This window comes from Petaurus breviceps, unplaced genomic scaffold (assembly GCF_028583685.1).
Source record: "Petaurus breviceps papuanus isolate PSGF00001 unplaced genomic scaffold, PetGlider_PUasm1.0 185, whole genome shotgun sequence".
Taxonomy (NCBI): domain Eukaryota; kingdom Metazoa; phylum Chordata; class Mammalia; order Diprotodontia; family Petauridae; genus Petaurus; species Petaurus breviceps.
This window is the reverse complement of record NW_027185797.1, coordinates 9713062-9731496: the sequence shown is the minus strand read 5'-3', so window position 1 is coordinate 9731496 and position 18435 is coordinate 9713062. Positions and strand designations below refer to the sequence as shown.

The 18435-nt window shown below is 35.9% G+C and overlaps 1 protein-coding gene across 13 annotated transcripts in view; it reads left to right on the top strand.

The window, feature by feature from the left end:
* Nucleotides 1–18435, top strand: part of TBC1D5 (TBC1 domain family member 5) — a 630316-nt gene that overhangs the window by 246599 nt on the left and 365282 nt on the right. For all 13 annotated transcript variants that reach the window (XM_069088446.1, XM_069088447.1, XM_069088443.1 and 10 more), the window contains one exon: nucleotides 11591–11722. In XM_069088446.1, coding sequence (XP_068944547.1) covers nucleotides 11629–11722 — 94 coding nt within the window. In that variant the 5' untranslated portion in view covers nucleotides 11591–11628. The remainder of the gene's footprint in view (nucleotides 1–11590; nucleotides 11723–18435) is intronic.

The window sequence follows — 18435 nt, the reverse complement described above, 5'->3', positions numbered from 1 at the left end:
AGAATTAGATGATTTCCCTCAAAATATTCCATGTAATTAACAAATTTTTAAATGTATTTGGACACCAAAGAATTGACCAGTTTTACATCCTTTCTTTGAGTCAGCCCACCTTCCCATTGAAGTTCTAAGAAATAACAATACGTAACATATGTATATATAACTTATATGTTTTTATTACATATTATATTTATCATTTATTTAGATGTATTTATATTATATTTACTAGTTATTTATTTTATTTCTATAATATGAAATTATAAGATGAAGCATAAGGTACAAATAATTGACAATCTAAATAATTAAGATGACTTCAATTTGGGGGAGGTAGTGTTTGCAGTAGGCAAATTTCTCAATCTAATATTCTTTATTTTTACTTTTTGGAAAGGAAACACTCAGAGTGACTCTATTATTTACTTATCAAACATTTTTATTTTGAATGAAGTAAGGAGAAAATCATGAAAGCCTTTCAGAAGCCATTATGGATAAAGGGGGAGAAGGGATTTTGTACTTGATATTAAAAATAAAGTTATTTTGTTCTTATCTTAATTTTAAGTTTTTCAATAAAATTTAATTTAACTATTTAATGAAAACAAATAAAAAGGAAAAATTAAAGCCTTGTCTATTAAAAAAAGAAAGGAAAGAGGAAATGGAAATAGCATACTTTATTTGGGTTGGCTGTATTTTAATAAAATTGGATTAAAAGATTAGCCACAAAGATGTTGTCTGCTTTATGTAAGCTATATAAAGCAGATGTTATTCTCTTATACTTTCAAACTCTACTTTTTGTATACTTTTTAGGTAACCTTTATTAATTTGTTGCCACATAATTAAGTAAAAATTTCATTCATTTCAACAGACATTTAGCACGTAATATTTATAATGCACCGTTCCAATATTTGTGATCCCAGAGACAAATACTGGGATAGTCTCTGCCCTCAAATAGTTTATGTTCCACTCAGGAGTGCTAAAAATAGAAATGTCTCTCTCTGTCTCTCTCCTTCTCTCTGTCTCTCTCTCTCTCGCTCACTCTCTCCCTTCCCCTCCCTCCCTCCTAGAAAAGTATATTCAGCTAAAGGTAATGGACAAAGGAGAAACCCAGAAAAAATGTTGCAGGAATATTAGGAAAGCCTTCCTGGTGGAGGTGGGATATGATACCTAAGCTTAACCTTTACATAAGTTGACAATTCTGTGAGGTCCATTTGAAGGAATTCATTCCACAGTTGAATGATGCCTTATGCAAATAGACAAAATCAAATATGCAGCAATTGTTTATTAAGATTCTACTATGTGCCAGGAACTGTGCTAGGCCCAGGGATACATGTCTACAAAGGACAAAGAGTGAAATAATCCCCATGCAAAAGAAGCTTATGTTCTGTTGGGAGGCGTAAAAGTGTTCATTTGTGAGCACAGTGTAAGTGAATAATACCAGGGAGTTAATTCAGGTTAGTTTGAGAAGAAGGATGCCAGTGGTTGGGGGGAAGGACGAATCATGCAGAAGGTGATGCTTCAGTTACATGGGGACTCTTGGAGTCAGTTTTAGGGAAGAGTTCATTCTAGGTGTGGGGGACAAGAAGTACAAAGACATAGAAACAGGAGATTCAGTGTCTTGTGTGAGGGACAGAGAAGAGTTTGACTGGTTCTCAGAATATGGGAGGAGTGATGCCTAATGGGGCTGGAAAAATAGATTTGGTCCAGATTGTGTAGCTTTAACAAATGAGTTCATATTTGATCCTTTTGGCAATAGGAGGCCGCTGGGTTGGAGTAGGGGAGTCCCATGTTCATACCACTCAGAGAAGCTGAGTCTGGAGAACTGCTCAGTTAGAAACATAGTGGATTCTCCCTAGAGCGGACAGCACCGAAAGGGGTGAAGTGCTAAAGTGATAGGTTGTGGTTATTGCTCATCTTTCTTTCCCCAAGAAGATCTATGTAATCACCAGTATGATGTCTGGACTTGAACATGAATTGGATTTGAATGAGTCCAAACTGCTGCACTCATCCCCCAGGATCTTTCCTCCAGAGTCATTGAAGTCTTGTGGCAAGATAATGCAGTGGGGAGGAGGATGGATGATGGGTGGGGAGGGAAGAGCATCACTGGCCCTTGGTCTATGAAGGGTGCCCCTTCTTTACAATAAGGAATTAAGGCAGAAGGATGCCCCAACAAGGAAGCTCTAGTAGCTTCCTCACTCAGTTCTGGCTCCCTTCTGTGTTGGGGAAGTAGAGCTCTATAATTCTGTGGCCTGAACTGAACTGCAACACTCCATGAACAGCTCCATTTACCTCAGTGATGACACAAAGAAAAAAATAACCCCTGTCCCAACTCCTAGGGTACCACAGTCTCTACAGAGCCTTTAAAGGCACATCAAGCAGTAAGACCCTGCCCTTCTCCAGAAGACATCACCAAGTATACCTTGGTTTGTTTTAAGGGATGTCAGCAACTAATTGGTCCAACTTACCCAAAAATGAATTCCTTCTACAAAATATGCAGCAGATGGTCATTCACCCTTTCCTCGAAGACCTACCTCCCAATGTCGTAAATGGTTAGCAATAATTATTAGGAAGTTTTTTCCTTACACTTGGTCTGAATTTATGTACTTGAAACTTTCACCAACTGCCCTCTTGTGCTTTTCTCTAGGGTCAGGCAAAACAAATTTTTATCATTCTTTCCAAGTGGCAGCGCTTCCAATCCTTGAAAATAATGATCATGTTCTTTGCCTCCTTCAACCACATTGTCATTCTTTGGGTTAAACACCCCTAAAATCCTCATCTAGTATGTACTCAAGGCTCTTCTCAACACTGGTTCCCTTCTATAATTTGTCCAAATCTCTCTCTCAACTCCAGACCAAGTGTAAGGAAAAGCCTTTAAAGGCTCTGTAGAGACTGTGGTACCTTGGGAGTTGGGGAAGGGGTTATTTTTTTTCTTTGTGTCATCACTGAGATAAATGAGGTAAAAACTGAACAGGGCAAAAGTAAATTGTCCCATCTTTTTGAAAAGAAAAAAAAACTGAAGAGGAAGAAGGAGAGAAAGATGATCATAATCCAAGAAGGCCTTAAGTATGAAGTATTTATGTATTTATATATATTTTATATACTTTATCCTAGAACAGGCTTGTACAATCTGCAGCCCACCAAAGGATTTCAGGAGGCCCATGAAAATGTAGAGGAAAATGTCTTCTATGCTTTTCGTGGGCCACCAGAAATCCTTTGGCATGCCTGTGGTTCACGGGTTGTGCAGGCCTGTCCTAGAAGTTATTGGGAGTCATTTTGGTATCACTTTATCTGACATAATTGGCACTGCAGTTTGAATAATCAAGAAGTTCTGATTTTATGTGATACCTCAAGCATAAGGGTCTTCCAGGCACAATATATTGGTATTTCTGAGTCATCTTGACCTTAATCAAGATAAACTTATCTCGAAATAAGACCAGAGGATTGCAGGAGGCCCATGAAAATGTCGAGGAAATTGTCTGATACATTTATGGGCGAGGGCTTCTCAGATGAGCTGTAACAATGACAGGCTATGGTCCATAGTAGAGTAGGTGGTTGTGCTGTTTTTGTCGTTCAGTTATTTCAATCATGTCGTTATGACCCCATTTAGCAAAGCTGGAGTGGTTTGAAATGTCCTCTTTCAGCTCGTTTTACAGATGAGGTAGCTGGGGAAAAGGGTTAGGGATTTGCCCGGGGTCACACAGCTAGTCTGAGATCAGATTTGACCTCAGGAAGGTAAGTGTTCCTGAGCTCATGCACAGCACTCTATCCATTGTGCCACGTAACTGCCCTTTTGGAATAGGAGCAAATATTACTTTTATTGATTTGCCTATTGTTGACAGAGGAAAAAGTTATCAAAGCTCTGCATATAACCTATTAAACAACATATTAAATCTGAGGAAATGTTCATAGCTTAAGGCAATTGCTGTTTTCCATAATTATGTCTAAAGACCTAAAAACATTATGATAGGGATTTTCAGACTGATACTTTGTAACATCTCTTGGTGATCAAAACATAATAGATATTTTGGATGTTTGAAGGAACAATATGGATATATCACCTTCTGAGTTATTTGTGGAAAGTATTTGGTGAAATCACGATGAGAATATTTGAAATTGAGATTTTTATTCTTGAGAAGAAAAATTTTTATACTGTTAGACCAGATCTTCATTTTATCTTAAAGTTCACTGACAATATATGTTTATTTAGGATTTATTTATTATTTAAACTAGCAATTTTCCTTTGCAACTGTTTGCCTGCAAATCAGTTTGAAAGAGTATACTTGAGCATTATTTAATTTTGAAATTAATTTCTGTGAATGCTTCTTATTTTTTATTAGTGGTACTATTCCTTATGTAAATGTCTTCAATTAAAAAAATGTTTTATTTTATCGACTAAATAATTCCTCTACACTCTCTTCCTTGGAAACTTAATGAAATCTCTTGGTTATATCCTTGAAGATGACTCAGATTTTTGTATTCTACCTGAGTCACACCTGCGTCATTGATGACCTATCAGACGTTTAAGGATGTGTATTGCAGAGGCATTTTAAACTTAACCTGTTCAAAATTAAACTCATTGTTTCCAATAGAAATTCCCTCCCCTTTTCCAAACTTTCCTCTCTATCAGAGGTACCACCATTCTGTGAAACTGCCAGCTTCATAACCATAGCATGATTTTCAGCTTCTTACTCTCCCTCACTCCATGCATCTGATCAGTTATTAAATCTTGTAGTGTCTGCTTCCCTAGCATCTGTCACATCCAACCCCTTCCCTCTTCTCATAGCTACCACCTGCCTCAGTCTAGACCCTTGTCTCCTTTCATACAGTGTAACAGCTTCCTAACTGGCTTCCTGCCTCATCTCTCTCCATTCCACTCCACTTCATCATGTTTTTCTTAAACACATATCTTACCAACTGATTCCTTTACTTTATTAACGTCATTGGCTTCCTATGGCCCCTGTGATCAAATATAAACTTTGCTGGTTAGCTTTCAGAATCCTTCTCAGCCTAGACCCAAGTCTGTCTTTCCATCCCCATTGGATGTTACTATTGTCTGTTCTGCACCCCCCCCCCCCTCCGCCATCACTGCTATGCCCATATCTCTTGCAGTCATTTAAACTGACCCCTCCTTTCACTCTGTTCCTCACACAGGACACTCTACCTCTTGTTTTCATGCATTTGCACTGGCTGTTAACCCTGTCCAAAATGCACTCCCTCTTGGGCTGTGGTCTCATAGAGCCCCTTTCTGGGCAACTCAAGTACCATCTTCTTGAAGAAGTCTTTTCTGATCTCCCCAAGGACTGGTGTCTTTCCTCCCAAACTTCCTTGTATTTCCCTATTAGAATGTAAGATGTTTGTAAGGGATTCCTTTATTCTTTATACTTGTATCCCTAGTGCTTAACACAGTGCCTCACACATGGAAGGTACTTATTAAATGCATGCTGATTGTTTCATTAAAGTCAGTTAACTTCATTTATTAATATATCTTTGTGAAATTTCCCAATCCCCCCTGTGCCCAGTGATATTAGTTTGTATAGAAATTAATGTCAACAATATAACACTGGTTTGATTTAGTCAACAGTTCTTGTTTAGTCATTGCCTTTTAAAAATTATTTCACGTCTGCAAATTGTCGCCCTTCAAAATTAAGAACCCTGATACTCGAATATTCCTGAAATAAAGTATGTGCCACAATATAGAATAGAGGCCGCTAGCTAGGCAGCACAGTAGATAGAATGAGTATCAGGCCTCAAGTCAAGAAGACTCATCTTCTCCAGTTCAAATCTGGCCTCAGGCTTACTAAGCTGTGTGGCCTTGGGCAAGTCATTTAACCCTGTTTGCTTCAGTTCTTCATCTGTAAGATGTACTGGAAAAGGAAATGCAAACCTCCCTGGTGTCTTTGCCAAGAAAACCCCAAAAAGAGCCATAAAAGTTTGAACATGACTGAAACTACTAAACAATAACAGTAATACTGAGCGTAGGCTATATCTTCCCTGATAGAGGAAATGTCCCATTTTACATTCGGTTTTTTTCATTATGCATATTTTTTTCCACATGCTGGTTTGTTCCTGCTTTTCATCAGGTATTATAACAAAGTAGTGAAATATATAAAGGTAGTAAGAAATTAAGCATAAGTGCATTAGACAGCATTGAATCAGCAAGATGAGAAATGGAGGAAAGCTGAGGCTTTTTATGATCTTAGGGCATTTTTGTTGTCTTGGTTGTCATGTACCCATCTCCTTTTTTTAAGTGTCTTTGGGATAGAGACCTGCTAGTGGTATTGCTGGATCAGGGGGTATGCATAGTTTGAGCGCCCTTTGGACACAGTTCCAAATTGCTCTCCAGAATAGTTGGATCAGTTCACAATTTTACCAACAATGTCTCAATTTTCCCACATCCCCTCCAACATTTATCATTTCCCTTTTCTGTCATACTAGATAGGTGTGAGGTGATACCTCAGAATTGTTTTAATTCACATTTCTCTGATCAGTAGTGATTTAGAACATTTTTTACATATGACTATAGATATCTTTGATTTCTTCATCTGAAAACTGCCTGTTCGTATCCTTTGACCATTTATCAATTGGGGAATGACTTGTATTTTTTTTTTTATCAATTTGACTCAGTTCTCTTTATATCTGAGAAATGAGAATTTAATCAGATACTTGCTGTAAAAATTGTTTCCTAGCTTTCTGCTTTCATTTTAATCAGTTGCTTTGGTTTTGGTTTGTACAAAATTTTTTTAATTTAATGTAATCAAAATTACCCATTTCATATAATGTAATGCTTCCTATCTCATGTTTGGTCATAAATTCTTACCTTCTCCATAGATTTGACAGGTAACCTACTCCTTGCTCTCCTAGTTTGCTTAGGGTTGTTTTGATTTTTCAAAAGCTACTTCTTGCTATGACTTTATAGTATCTGAATTTTAGAAGAATGTGGGTGGAAATGATCATCATTTTCTGCTCATTCCTGATTAGTTATGTTTTGTGTGTGTGTGTGTGTGTGTGTGTGTCTCGAATTTTAATTCACAGTTGATTCTTTACCCAAGTTGCTAAGTCTTGATAACATATGACAATTATAGGGTTAAATATGCTTTAAATTCCTTGTGATAATTGTCCTTAGATATGTAGATCCTCAGTGTAGTTCTAGAGACAACTATTTAGTAGACAGCATTTGAATAATACAAATGTGTGGTTGATAAAAATGGATTAAAGTTTCAGGGTGGTACCAATGGGTGATATTTAATATTGAATGACATGTATTAAGACAAATGCTTTTATATATAATTTATTTGGCATTGTAAATGCATTTATCTTGTGAGATACAGACCCCCTATTGCCACATGAAGTATTCTGGAAAGGTTTGGAGTAAATAAATAATAAAACCACTTTGATATACAATCTAACAATATTAAATATTAAGACTTTCAGATGATTGATTTTAATACTTAATTAACTTATTTAAAGTCCAATCTAACTCTTTTGTATTAAAGATTGACAGACAGGAGCTCAAGTGGAGGGCTTTTTATTGAATAAAACACCCCACCATCATATTTCACAACACCATATTCATCTTTGGCTAATGTGATTGTTAATCCCTTCCCACACCCACCAAGCATTCCATTTTTTGACCACTTTATTGTCCATTTTCTAATTATTAGGATGCAGTTTCATTTGGATGCATTTCATCTCTTCCTTTATTTTTATGGTCTTAGATGCCATTTCTCAGATTCTGCACAGTGCTGTCCTTGTGGCAGAAAAGCCCCACCTAAAGTAGATGTTACTTCTTTTGATGTCACTTTTTCTCAAACTTGAGCAGTAGCCCATTCAAGATGCTTTCTTTATCTAAGAGATCTTTATGTAAAATAATAGTAATTTCAGTGTTTGACTTGTACGTTTATCATCCATCAAGAATTTAAATGAATGAAATATGCTTATCAGAGCTTTTCTCTGAATATGAATGTCTTTACAACAGCATAATTCAGAATACTAACTCAATGCCCAAGTATTAGAAATAGTAAAGGAAAGAAAAAAATGTGAATATATGGGGATCTAATATTCAGTGGGAATAAATTATTATTTTTCTAGAGGTTTTGTCTATATCATGCCATTTGGGAAGTGAAAAATTAAAGTGATTAACAACTTGTTTTGTGTCAACAATGCCAGAAATTGGTTTCCTTTCCTCATAGACCCTCCCTACCCCTCTTTTTGGCTGAGGAGACTTCCTGTTTGACACACCATGTGAATGGATGTAGCTTAGGTCTTGCTAAGAACATTAAACACCTTGAGGAAAGGAAAAAATTCTTTCTTTTTCTTTGTATCAGCACTTAATATATGCTTTTTAATTAATAATAACTTACTTATAAAGCTCTTCAAGGTTTCCAAGTTCTTTACAAATATTACCTTATTTGATCCTGTACATAGAGGGGCAAACTGTTCAGTTTAGAAGTGAAAGCTGTTTACTTCAACTTTTTTTGATTAACTACCGATAAATTTTATCAATTCTTTAATTTTGAAAACATTTCATTTTTTATTTCTCCCCAGATTGTCTTTTGGCAAAGCTGTAGGCTTAAAACCTTGTCTATTTCTTCCCTTATTCTATTTCTCTTGAGTCCATTAATCATTCTCATTTGAATTTCCTCCTTTTAAATGATCATTTTTACCCTTATAGGAAAAGAACTGATTTTACATGTCATAAGACTCAATCGTTTGATTTAATTTTTGTCATGAGCTCATTTATAAGGTTAGTTTTTCCTTTTAAAAGAAATTTGCAGGTACTTTTTTCTTCAGGCCATATACACTGGTAGCCAAGGTGGCCTGTAAACTTTAGAGCAAAGTCACTTGTGGGTTTATAGGGATGAATGAGGCATATTCAGCTCTTCTGGTCTTGTGACTCAAAGGAAAGCTGTTCTTGGTTGGTATCGTTCTATATTATTGTTCCCTTACTGAGATGGGAAGATTGTGTTTCCTTCACCCCCAAGTTTAATACTTCTAATGCTGTTTTTAATGTTTACCCTTACTAGGATATAGATCTGGCAGTCAGGAAGCTCTACATTTTAATTTGAGAAATACTTTAATATGTGTATTAGAGTAATTACTTTGTAAATGATAAGTGTTTTGTCTTGAGTTTATTTTTTCTCTAGTATTCCACATGAAAGAAGATGATTTAAAGGCATAGGCCTTGCTTTGTTAACTCTAATGCTGATTTAGGAAATAATTTTTGGGTTAAGAATTATCTTATATTAAAGCTTTCTAACAGTTGATTTTCTTTTGACCATTAATATTTTAAAATGTTGATCATAATAAATATATTTAAATAAAAAGTTATTGCTTTTGAAGGAATAATCTCTTAGTCAAGGTAGACCAATATTTTGTTTTATACTTAATCTTATTTACTTGTCATTTGTCTATCATAGCCAAACAACACAAGCATTTGGTTACTTGGATTTTCTGGATTCTTTTTAAATGTATGTTAACTGTACTTAGAGAAGTAATTTATAAAAATCATAAAGCACAGAATCTCAGAGAGATTATTTAAACTGAGGTCCAGAGAGGTCATGCTACTTGCCAAAGGTCACACAAAGTTAATGAAGTTAAATTGGGCAGAACTAGAACTCAAACCCAAAACCTAGAGTGCTATGTGCTCTTTCAGGAGGTGAGATTACAAATTTTCACTCAAACTGGCAAATAACTTGGAATGAAATTAAGTGATAACAAATGGTCAGATTGTTTTTCATAGTAAGAAAAACAATTGTTCAAGGAAATCAAGTAAAGAAACCCCTTAGGATATGTGGTTCAATTATATTTCTGTTATTTGACCAACAACTGCCTGTTGCTGCTTCTGCCTATGGAATATCGAGATGCATAGGTTACGTACACCCCCTTTTAAATTTTTTTTAAAAAGTTGGTAGGAGATTTTTAGGTGTTGAAGACATAATAGTACCTATTTAAATCTAATTTTTTGTAATGTAATGAGAAAAAGTGACAACATTGGAAAGGGTAGAACTTTGTAGAAATTACCCTTTGAAACTGTGAACAGTAAAATAGTTTTTAGTCACTTAGTTGATTTAGGACTAAATTAATTGATAATCCTGAAGTAAACATCTAAATTTGTTCATTTGTGACCTTACCCTGCCTTCCTTCTGCCCACTGTTGATAATTTCTACCATTCCTGAATCTACCGTATGTGCAGAGTTTGTGATTGATGCTTGTGATTATCAGTTCTCTGCATTCAATGCAATTCACCAGACATGTAGGAAGTAGCCACTGTGATCTGTTAGTCTTAAAAGTACTGTGAGAAAGTAGCTTTGTAATTATTCACAAACTACATTTGAACAAATTCTTTACCCCAGTTTGGCATAAGCCCACTTTGAAGGCATACCCCAGAAAGAAGTGAATAAATTTTTTTTTCTAATGTAATAACCCTACCAGTCACATCCTTTTGAACAAGAAATGGGATATGGATTTCATTTTGTGGTGTATTGTTAATTATGAAAATAGTATATAATTTACTTTAATAAACAAAATATAAAAAGGGTTCTAGAAATATTTAAGGTCTCTGAAATACTAGAAGGCAGTGATTCAACTTCATTCCTCAGTTCTTTTTTGACTATGTGTTGGGACATGAAAATCTTCTTTGGTAGAAAATTTGGTATTAATTGGAGCTGTAATAAAGCTAACTTATGGAAAACTATTGAAATTTATATTTCAGTTGAGCAAAATAATTGAATTCACTCTCATGAACTTATGGACCCATCAACATTTCTTGAACCTATTTAGAAGGATTTGTTCATCTGCTATAAATTGGATTAATTATTCATCTAAAATGCACCTACTGCGTGCTAGGCACTAGGAACACAACAGCAAAATGAAACCATTCCTGCCTTCGAGGAGCTTACATTCTAATGTAGGAGACAACATGTGTATATCATATACATGTGTCTATACCTGTAAATACATACACATTTTTATATACATCTGTATACATCACAGGCAACACTGATGCAAAATAAGCTTGTGGAAATGTACCAGTCTCTGAAGAGACCAGGAACAGTGGCCTGCACGGTGCTGAATCTTAAAAGAAACCAGGAGCTGTAGAAAGAGTGTTTTTGTGGGGATGGGGCAGCAGCACCCATAGCTAAGAGATGGAGCTAGGGCTCAGAGCTTCATCTGTGAGGACCACCTGGAGTGCCAGTTTGGTGTGCAGTGTGCGAGGGGAGTGATGGGTAATAGTATTAGAGAGGAAAAATGAGGCCAACTTGGAAAGAGCTTTAAATTCCAAAGAGAGGAGTTTAAATTCTATCCTAGAGGTAAAAGCAATCATTGCAGTCTGTTGAGTGCAGGGGTAACATCATAGTCATGGATTCACATTCCACTTTTATTTTACTGCTTACATGGCTTTGAACATGTCGGTTCACCTCCTTCGGCCTCAGTTTTCTCCCCTGTACAATTAGTGGGTTATACTGAAAGACATCTAAGCCCCTCTTCGGCTGGCTCCACATCCCACCATTTGATGATTTTTTTTTTGCCTCTTCTTCATAGTTTCAGAGTATCTTTTAAGAAATAATAGTAACCAATTCTGTGTGTTTGTTTCCCCCCCCAGATATTCATCACTTTTGGTGATAGTTGCCGTTGCTAGCTATGTTTCATTCGTTCTCAGAAACTCATCACCCCTTGCAGGCTGAAGAACAAGAAGTCGGCATTGACCCTTTGCTGGGTTACTTGAAGTCTGAAGGTATGTTTTGTATTCTTGTGCTTTCCCTCTTATTCTTGGAAAGCCTTAGATGAGAGTCTGATGATAGCGAAACCTGTCATAATTTGTTTAATTCTCCCAATGAGGCTGAGCAGGGCAACTTTAAGAACATTTCACAGAATGTGCATAGTACACTGTGACACTAATGAAAACCACAAAAAGTCAACTTTCAATTACATACAGAAACATTAGCCAAATGTTTAATGCGCTGTCATCCTTTTAAAATCATAAACCAAACAGTGACTTTAGCGGAAGAATGTAGAAATGCAAAGTGGGCTCTATCTAGGCTCTTGGAGTTGTTTTTCTTTCTTTCTTTTTTTTTTTTTGAAGGGGGAAAGGCAGGGCTATTAGGGTTAAGTGGCTTGCCCAAGGTCACACGATTAGTTAAGTGTCTGAGGCCACATTTGAACTCAGGTCCTCCTGACTCCAGGGCTAGTGCTCTATTTATTGCACCTCCTACCGTGTTTCCCTGATAATAAGACACTGTCTTATTATTTTTTTTGGACAGAAAAACACCAGAGGGCTTATTTTCAGGGGAGGGCTTATTTTAATGAACATTGATAGCAATTTTAATAAACAGGTAAATGTGAACAAAAAAATGTACCTTTATTCAATAATGATCATGTCATCTTCTTCAACAACATCGTCATGTGTCCATACCCTGAATTCCGTCCTGGATGTCTTGCGCCTCCATTTCCTTCAGAAGAAGTGGACCCAATCTGTCATGTCCAGCAATATAGCTCTCTTTAAATGAATATGTCTTGTCCAGGTAACCTGCTCATAGTGCCTTGGCGACACAGCTGTCAGTAATTTTATCCCATGACTTCTTCACCCAAGTCACGACTTCTTGCAGACAGGGCTTCACAAAGTTTCCACGCTGATTTCTTTCCATTCTATTTTCAATGTAGTCATTGACTTCCATGCGCAAATGGTCCTTGAATGGCTTGTTTATTGCAATATCAAGGGTCTGGAGATAGGCAGTCATTCCTGCAGGAATCATTACTTGATCTATTCTTCTCTCTGCAAGGAAGTTCTTCATTTCTTTAGCGCGGTGAGTGCTGGCTGAATCCCAGACTATCAGACCTCTTTGGTTACCTCGCATAACAAGTGGCAGCATTAAATCAACCCACTTTCTTATAAGGGCTTGTGTACACCAGGCTTTTTCGGTTTCAAGAACGTAAATGCCAGATACACGTTCAATCTTATCTTTCTTGCCCTTACTGATGATTAGAGGTGTGGCTTTCTTTCCATCCAAACGAATTGCCAAAACACAGGTGACCCGTGCACTTTCATAGCCAGTGGTGGGAATGTAGATTGACGTTGCACCCCTGTGATGAATTGTTGTTTGAGATCCTTGTCCCATAAACACTGCAGTTTCATCCATAGCAATCATATTGCAGGTTTGGTACTTGGAAATGTCGATCCTATCAATAAAGGACGTGAATGCAAGTGCACGTTTAATAACTTCAGCATCTTCCAGCTTAAACAGTGTTGTTGATCTTCTTAGGGACAGTTGATACCGTTGAAGGAAACCGTCCAACTAGTGTTGTGATGCTTTGAATCCTTCTGAGACCATTTCAAACTCTGGTGCCATTGAAAGGGCAAATGCTTGAATATCAGCCCTGCACACAACCAAGGCCTTTGCTCTCCTGTCAGCAATCCATTCACCAATGAGGATCTCCAAGTCAGGATATAAGGGCTGCCGACCTGATCCAGACCTGTGCTTTTTCCCTTTTCCCTCATCCACCTGTTGATTGAGGTTATTATAATCTGCTCTCCATTTTCTGACCATTCGAAGATCCAAAAGTTTTTCTTTACAGAAAACTGCAAGATTCTTGCCATGTGACTCCTCTACAATTGCTTTCTTATACTCAACAGTATAGCTCTTCCTTTTTGTACTCATGTCTGGGGGTCAAAACAGACAGAATAATAAAATTATGACCATCAGTCCTTCTTTTCACTCCATCATGCCCCCTGAGTTCTTCTTTTTTCCTCCATCATGCCCTTTTTATCCTCCATCATGCCCCCTCACTCCTGCTTACATACCGGGTTTTTATGTTGTCCTGCCTCAGCTCTCCTCTGCGGCACTGCTCTCAATAGCGCCAGCAAGCAAATCACTGGGGAAGAACAGGATGACGCGCTCACTGCTGCAGCTCGGAGCACGGCGTGCGTTTCACCCGGGGGGGGCGCGACGGGGACGGTGCATACAGAGGGTACTGTAATGTAGCGTGTAGCGCAGGGGATCACCTTCACTACAGTAGCAATCTCAATAGGGCTTATTTTCGGGGGAGGGCTTATTTTAGAGGAATCTTACACAGTAAGGGGAGGGCTTATTTTTGGGATAGGTCTTATTATCAGGGAAACACGGTAGTTGCTTGGAGTTGTTTTTCTAAAATAAATCAACCCTTTTTGTTTGTTTGTTTTTCAAGTATGTTTCCCCCCCTAAGTTTAGGTTATGTAAGGATTTAAATTCCTTTACTTCTAATTTTTTTTTGAACAATAGTAGAATCAAACCTTTTATAATGGAATTTTATTTCTTCCCCTCTTTAACTAATTTGTAGTGAGAATACCCCATCATTATTGAGGGAACTGCTTTTAAATCCTTTTCTCTATTCTATTCCCTTTCTAATCATTCATTAGCAATTATAACATAATTTATTAAGAAGAACTAAATAATAAACTTAAACTTCTTAGAAATTTTAACCTTTCCAAGAAATTATTCATCAAATTCTTTGAGATTCTCAGTAACCTTAGTGGCTGGTCTGCTATGAGATACCAGTGATATTCCATTTACCTTCACCAGGATTATATGATATAAATGTTAAATTGGTCAGAGTAACTTTTTTCTATTTCTTGTCCACTTAACCCATGTTGTTCTTTAAACACGTCTTTATTACATTTTGCAATTTAAATATTCTATTCATTTATCTCCCTAGTAAGTTGGGTTTTACTTAATGTAAGTGATTTGAGAAATAAATTTCTATGGAAATGGAGTAAATTTTTTTCTTCTCAGTTTTTTCAGTACAGTATTGAAAGTAATGTCACTAGTGCTATTGAAAATAATATTTTAATACTACTAGACTAGATGTCCTAATCATTATATTTTTGATACATTAGAGTCTTTAAAAATTAACTATCAACATTTTAGCTGCTTCCTTAGAATTTTGTTTTTATATAAAGTGAAGTCATTTGGATCTGTGATTTCACCTGTATAGAGTACTTATGGTTTGGAAATTCTTGCCTGATCAAAAGCTCTTATGTAATTTCTCCTCTTAAAGAGCTGCCTGGGATGCTGGGAGCTTCATTTACTTGTCCGTGGTCATAGAAATGCTATGTAGAAAGAAGCCGGGTTTGAATGCAGGTCTTGCTTGCTCTCAGGCTAGTCTTTTATTGACCATGTTTTGTTGCCTTTTGGGTTTTCTGTATGAGATAATTAAAATATAGTGTGATATTTTAAAATTTGGATTGCAAACATATGCCATACTTTTAAAGGAATTTTCTTTAAGGGAAGGAAAAAAATTATGATGTAAGAAATAGTTTCTCAAAACTAAGTGATCTTCAGCTAATTAACTCTGAAAATAAGTATGGCTCTTGTGATCAGCATAAGGTCTTGTCACTTTCAGTTTATGACTGTTTCTGGTTGAGATGCATATTTCTTATCACAGTTTTTTTTTGGGGGGGGGTTAGGGGATTAAGAATAAATTTCGATCCTAACGATTTCTCTGAAAAGAAAGATTTTTTTAAGCCCTGTTACAAAAACACTTTAAATTAATTTTACCTGTTATTGTTTGCAGGGATGCTTAGTTACCTTGACTGAAAAGGCTTTTTGTTTATACCCTGTCCTAGCGTTTCTCTGACATACCGAGTTATTAGGACTGAATTGATGTTTAAAAGTGCCATTAATTCATTTACCCCAAATGTTCATTAACAATGTAAATGTATGCTGATGTTCTATGAGACAAGGAAGTGACTAATGACTCTTCGCACTAACAACACTTAAAATGAATAGAAACTTTAGATAGCTAATCTTGAAGTAATCAAGACCCTCATTCAGCTTGGCTTCTCTGTATGCTCTAAAACAGCTGTCAACTGTTAAAAATATATACAAAACACACACATACGCACATGCACATGCAAAGAGAAAGATATGTAAATATATGGCTCTTCAAAGTCATAAAGGTTACTAACCATAGTGGATTTTGTGCATTGTATATGTAAATATTTTATAGAAAGCATCTATTTTGTCGTCATAAATTTTCTTTTTTGAACAGAAATGTGCATTGCATTTTAATATGGACTTCCTATTCAATTGAAGTATCATCACCTTACTAGTATGTTTGTTTATTTTTAAAATGTTTTTGTAGGAGCCTCCAACTTTAGATTTGTAAGTGTTTATATATTTTTGAAGCCTTATCACAGCATACCTTCCATGATTCCTTTGCAATAGAATATCTATCTGGCTATTGAGTTGTTCCGTTTGTGATTAGTCAAAGACTAATGTAGCATTAGCAATGAGTCTGAGTGAAATCATTCTTTTTTTTTTTCTTCCAATAATCCCCATGCCGCCCCCCAGTCTCCCAAATGAGCAGAAGCCTACCATTTTTTTCAAGCTGAATTTTAACTGTTCATGAGGAAAACTTGCCATTATGATGGAAAAAAGTGATTATCAAAAGAAAACTCTGTAGGATTGTTATTAGTCTATGTGATGAATGTATATGAGAAAATGAAGAGAGTTTAAGGGTGATGGAAGATGTATAGTGAATATACTTTATAGATTGTGGCCTTTGCTGCTAACTCTGTGCTTGGATCTCTTATTTTTTTTTTTTTTTTACAATAAAGAGAATAAGGCATTCTGTCTTCTCTATAATGCCTGGAATACAATAAACTTGAAATACCACAGCAAGTCCCAAGACCTCTAACAAAAGTAGTGGATTATTCAGCAGAAAATGTAATATATTTTATAAAATGGGGAACCTGATTTAGTATCAAAATACTATGTGAAATCTATAGCCAAAGTAAAAGATTTGTCATTATTCATTCACAGGCCATACCTTTACAAACAAATAATTGAATGAAAAAGTAATTATTTTACTTCAGACTGAAAATAGCTTAGCACAGTAATACAAGTTAGGAAATCATTTCTAGAGTTTGTTATATTCTCAAATAAATTAAGGCCTTACCCTAACTTGCTTTCCCCACCAAAAGAAGCTCTTTGATAGAGTCTCCTGCTACTCCTGGGGAGACCACCATTTTCTTCTAAGATCTTTGAGAATAATATTATGGTTATTTCTATTTTATTTTATCTGGTTTACTGTAGTTATGTAATTTATACATAATTTTTGTTTATATGTATATTTTAATATGGATAGCCTTAGTTTAAAAAAAAAAGCATATTTCCTCTTTGTTATGGAACAAAGTTAGAGTTACTGTTAGGGATTGATTATCGAGCCCATATTACCATTGCTCCTCTAAAGGGTGTGATATGAGCTGCTGCTCCATTCAGATCCTTCGAATTTTCGGGTGTCTATATCTCTGGTAGAAGCTGCTTTGACTTGTCATCCTTCTCCTCTCCTTAATTGCCCTGCTCTGAGCCCCCCTTCCATATTTCTGTCCTATTCTACCTTACCTTTTTTTGTGCCCTCTGAAAACTGGCTCTGTTGTCAGGGAGTTATACTTTATAGGTCTGGGCTCCCATTTTATTTATTTATTAATTTTAATTAATATAAAATTAATTTTAATAAAATTTGATTTTCTTAAGTGAGAAACAGCTTCATTTTTGTCAGTATCCCCAATGCCTAGCACATAATAGTCACTTAATAAAATGCTAATTGAATATAATTTTTTTATATCAACACATAAGAAACATTTAAAATTGTTGCTTTGTGTTAATTTTTTTTTATTTGTCCTGTCAGGTCATTAAGATTATTATTAATTTATTTTCTCTCCAAAAAATACTAACTAACCTTTTGAGTATCCTTGAATCATGAATCAGATAAAAGGAATACACAATAATATTTTAATTTTTAAAGGGTTCATAAAATTATTTAGTATTATCTACTCATTTTGCAGATATAGATTTTTCAGTTTTCATAATTTTGTAGTAAGAATGACAATAATAATTGAGTTCATACATACCCTATATAAAAATCTTACCAATATCAGAGTTTTGAGGGGAGTTTAATGTGATCTTGCCCAACCCGTGCTTGGTCTTTGTCTCCTTGGGGATTTAGAATCCTAATTATATTACTAGACATGTGATCTTGGAGCAGTCATTTTACCTTTTTTTTACTTCAGTTTCCTTATCCATATAACAGATTTTCTCTGAGGTTTCTTTCATCCCTCAATCCTGGGATCCCTCTATAGCATCCCTAGCAAGGATCCAACCAGGCTCTGTTTGATTGCCTCCAATGATTTTGTCTTTTCTGCATATTCATCCATGCTTATTCTAGTACTTGAAATTTTCTCCTTTCTGGTCTTCAAAGCCTATAAACTCCTCTTTCAAATCCCTCTTAACATCCACTTCTTCTATGCTTCCTTTTAATTACAAACTATACTAAAGGTTTCCCCAAGGATGAATTGGAGAGAGTTTCCTGACAAATAAATGTCAAGTTATCATACCCTAATTAGCCCAAAGCAAAAATCAGTTCAGCAAGACAGGGGGGAAAAAAGGAAAAGCTATTTACTTCTTGCCCAAG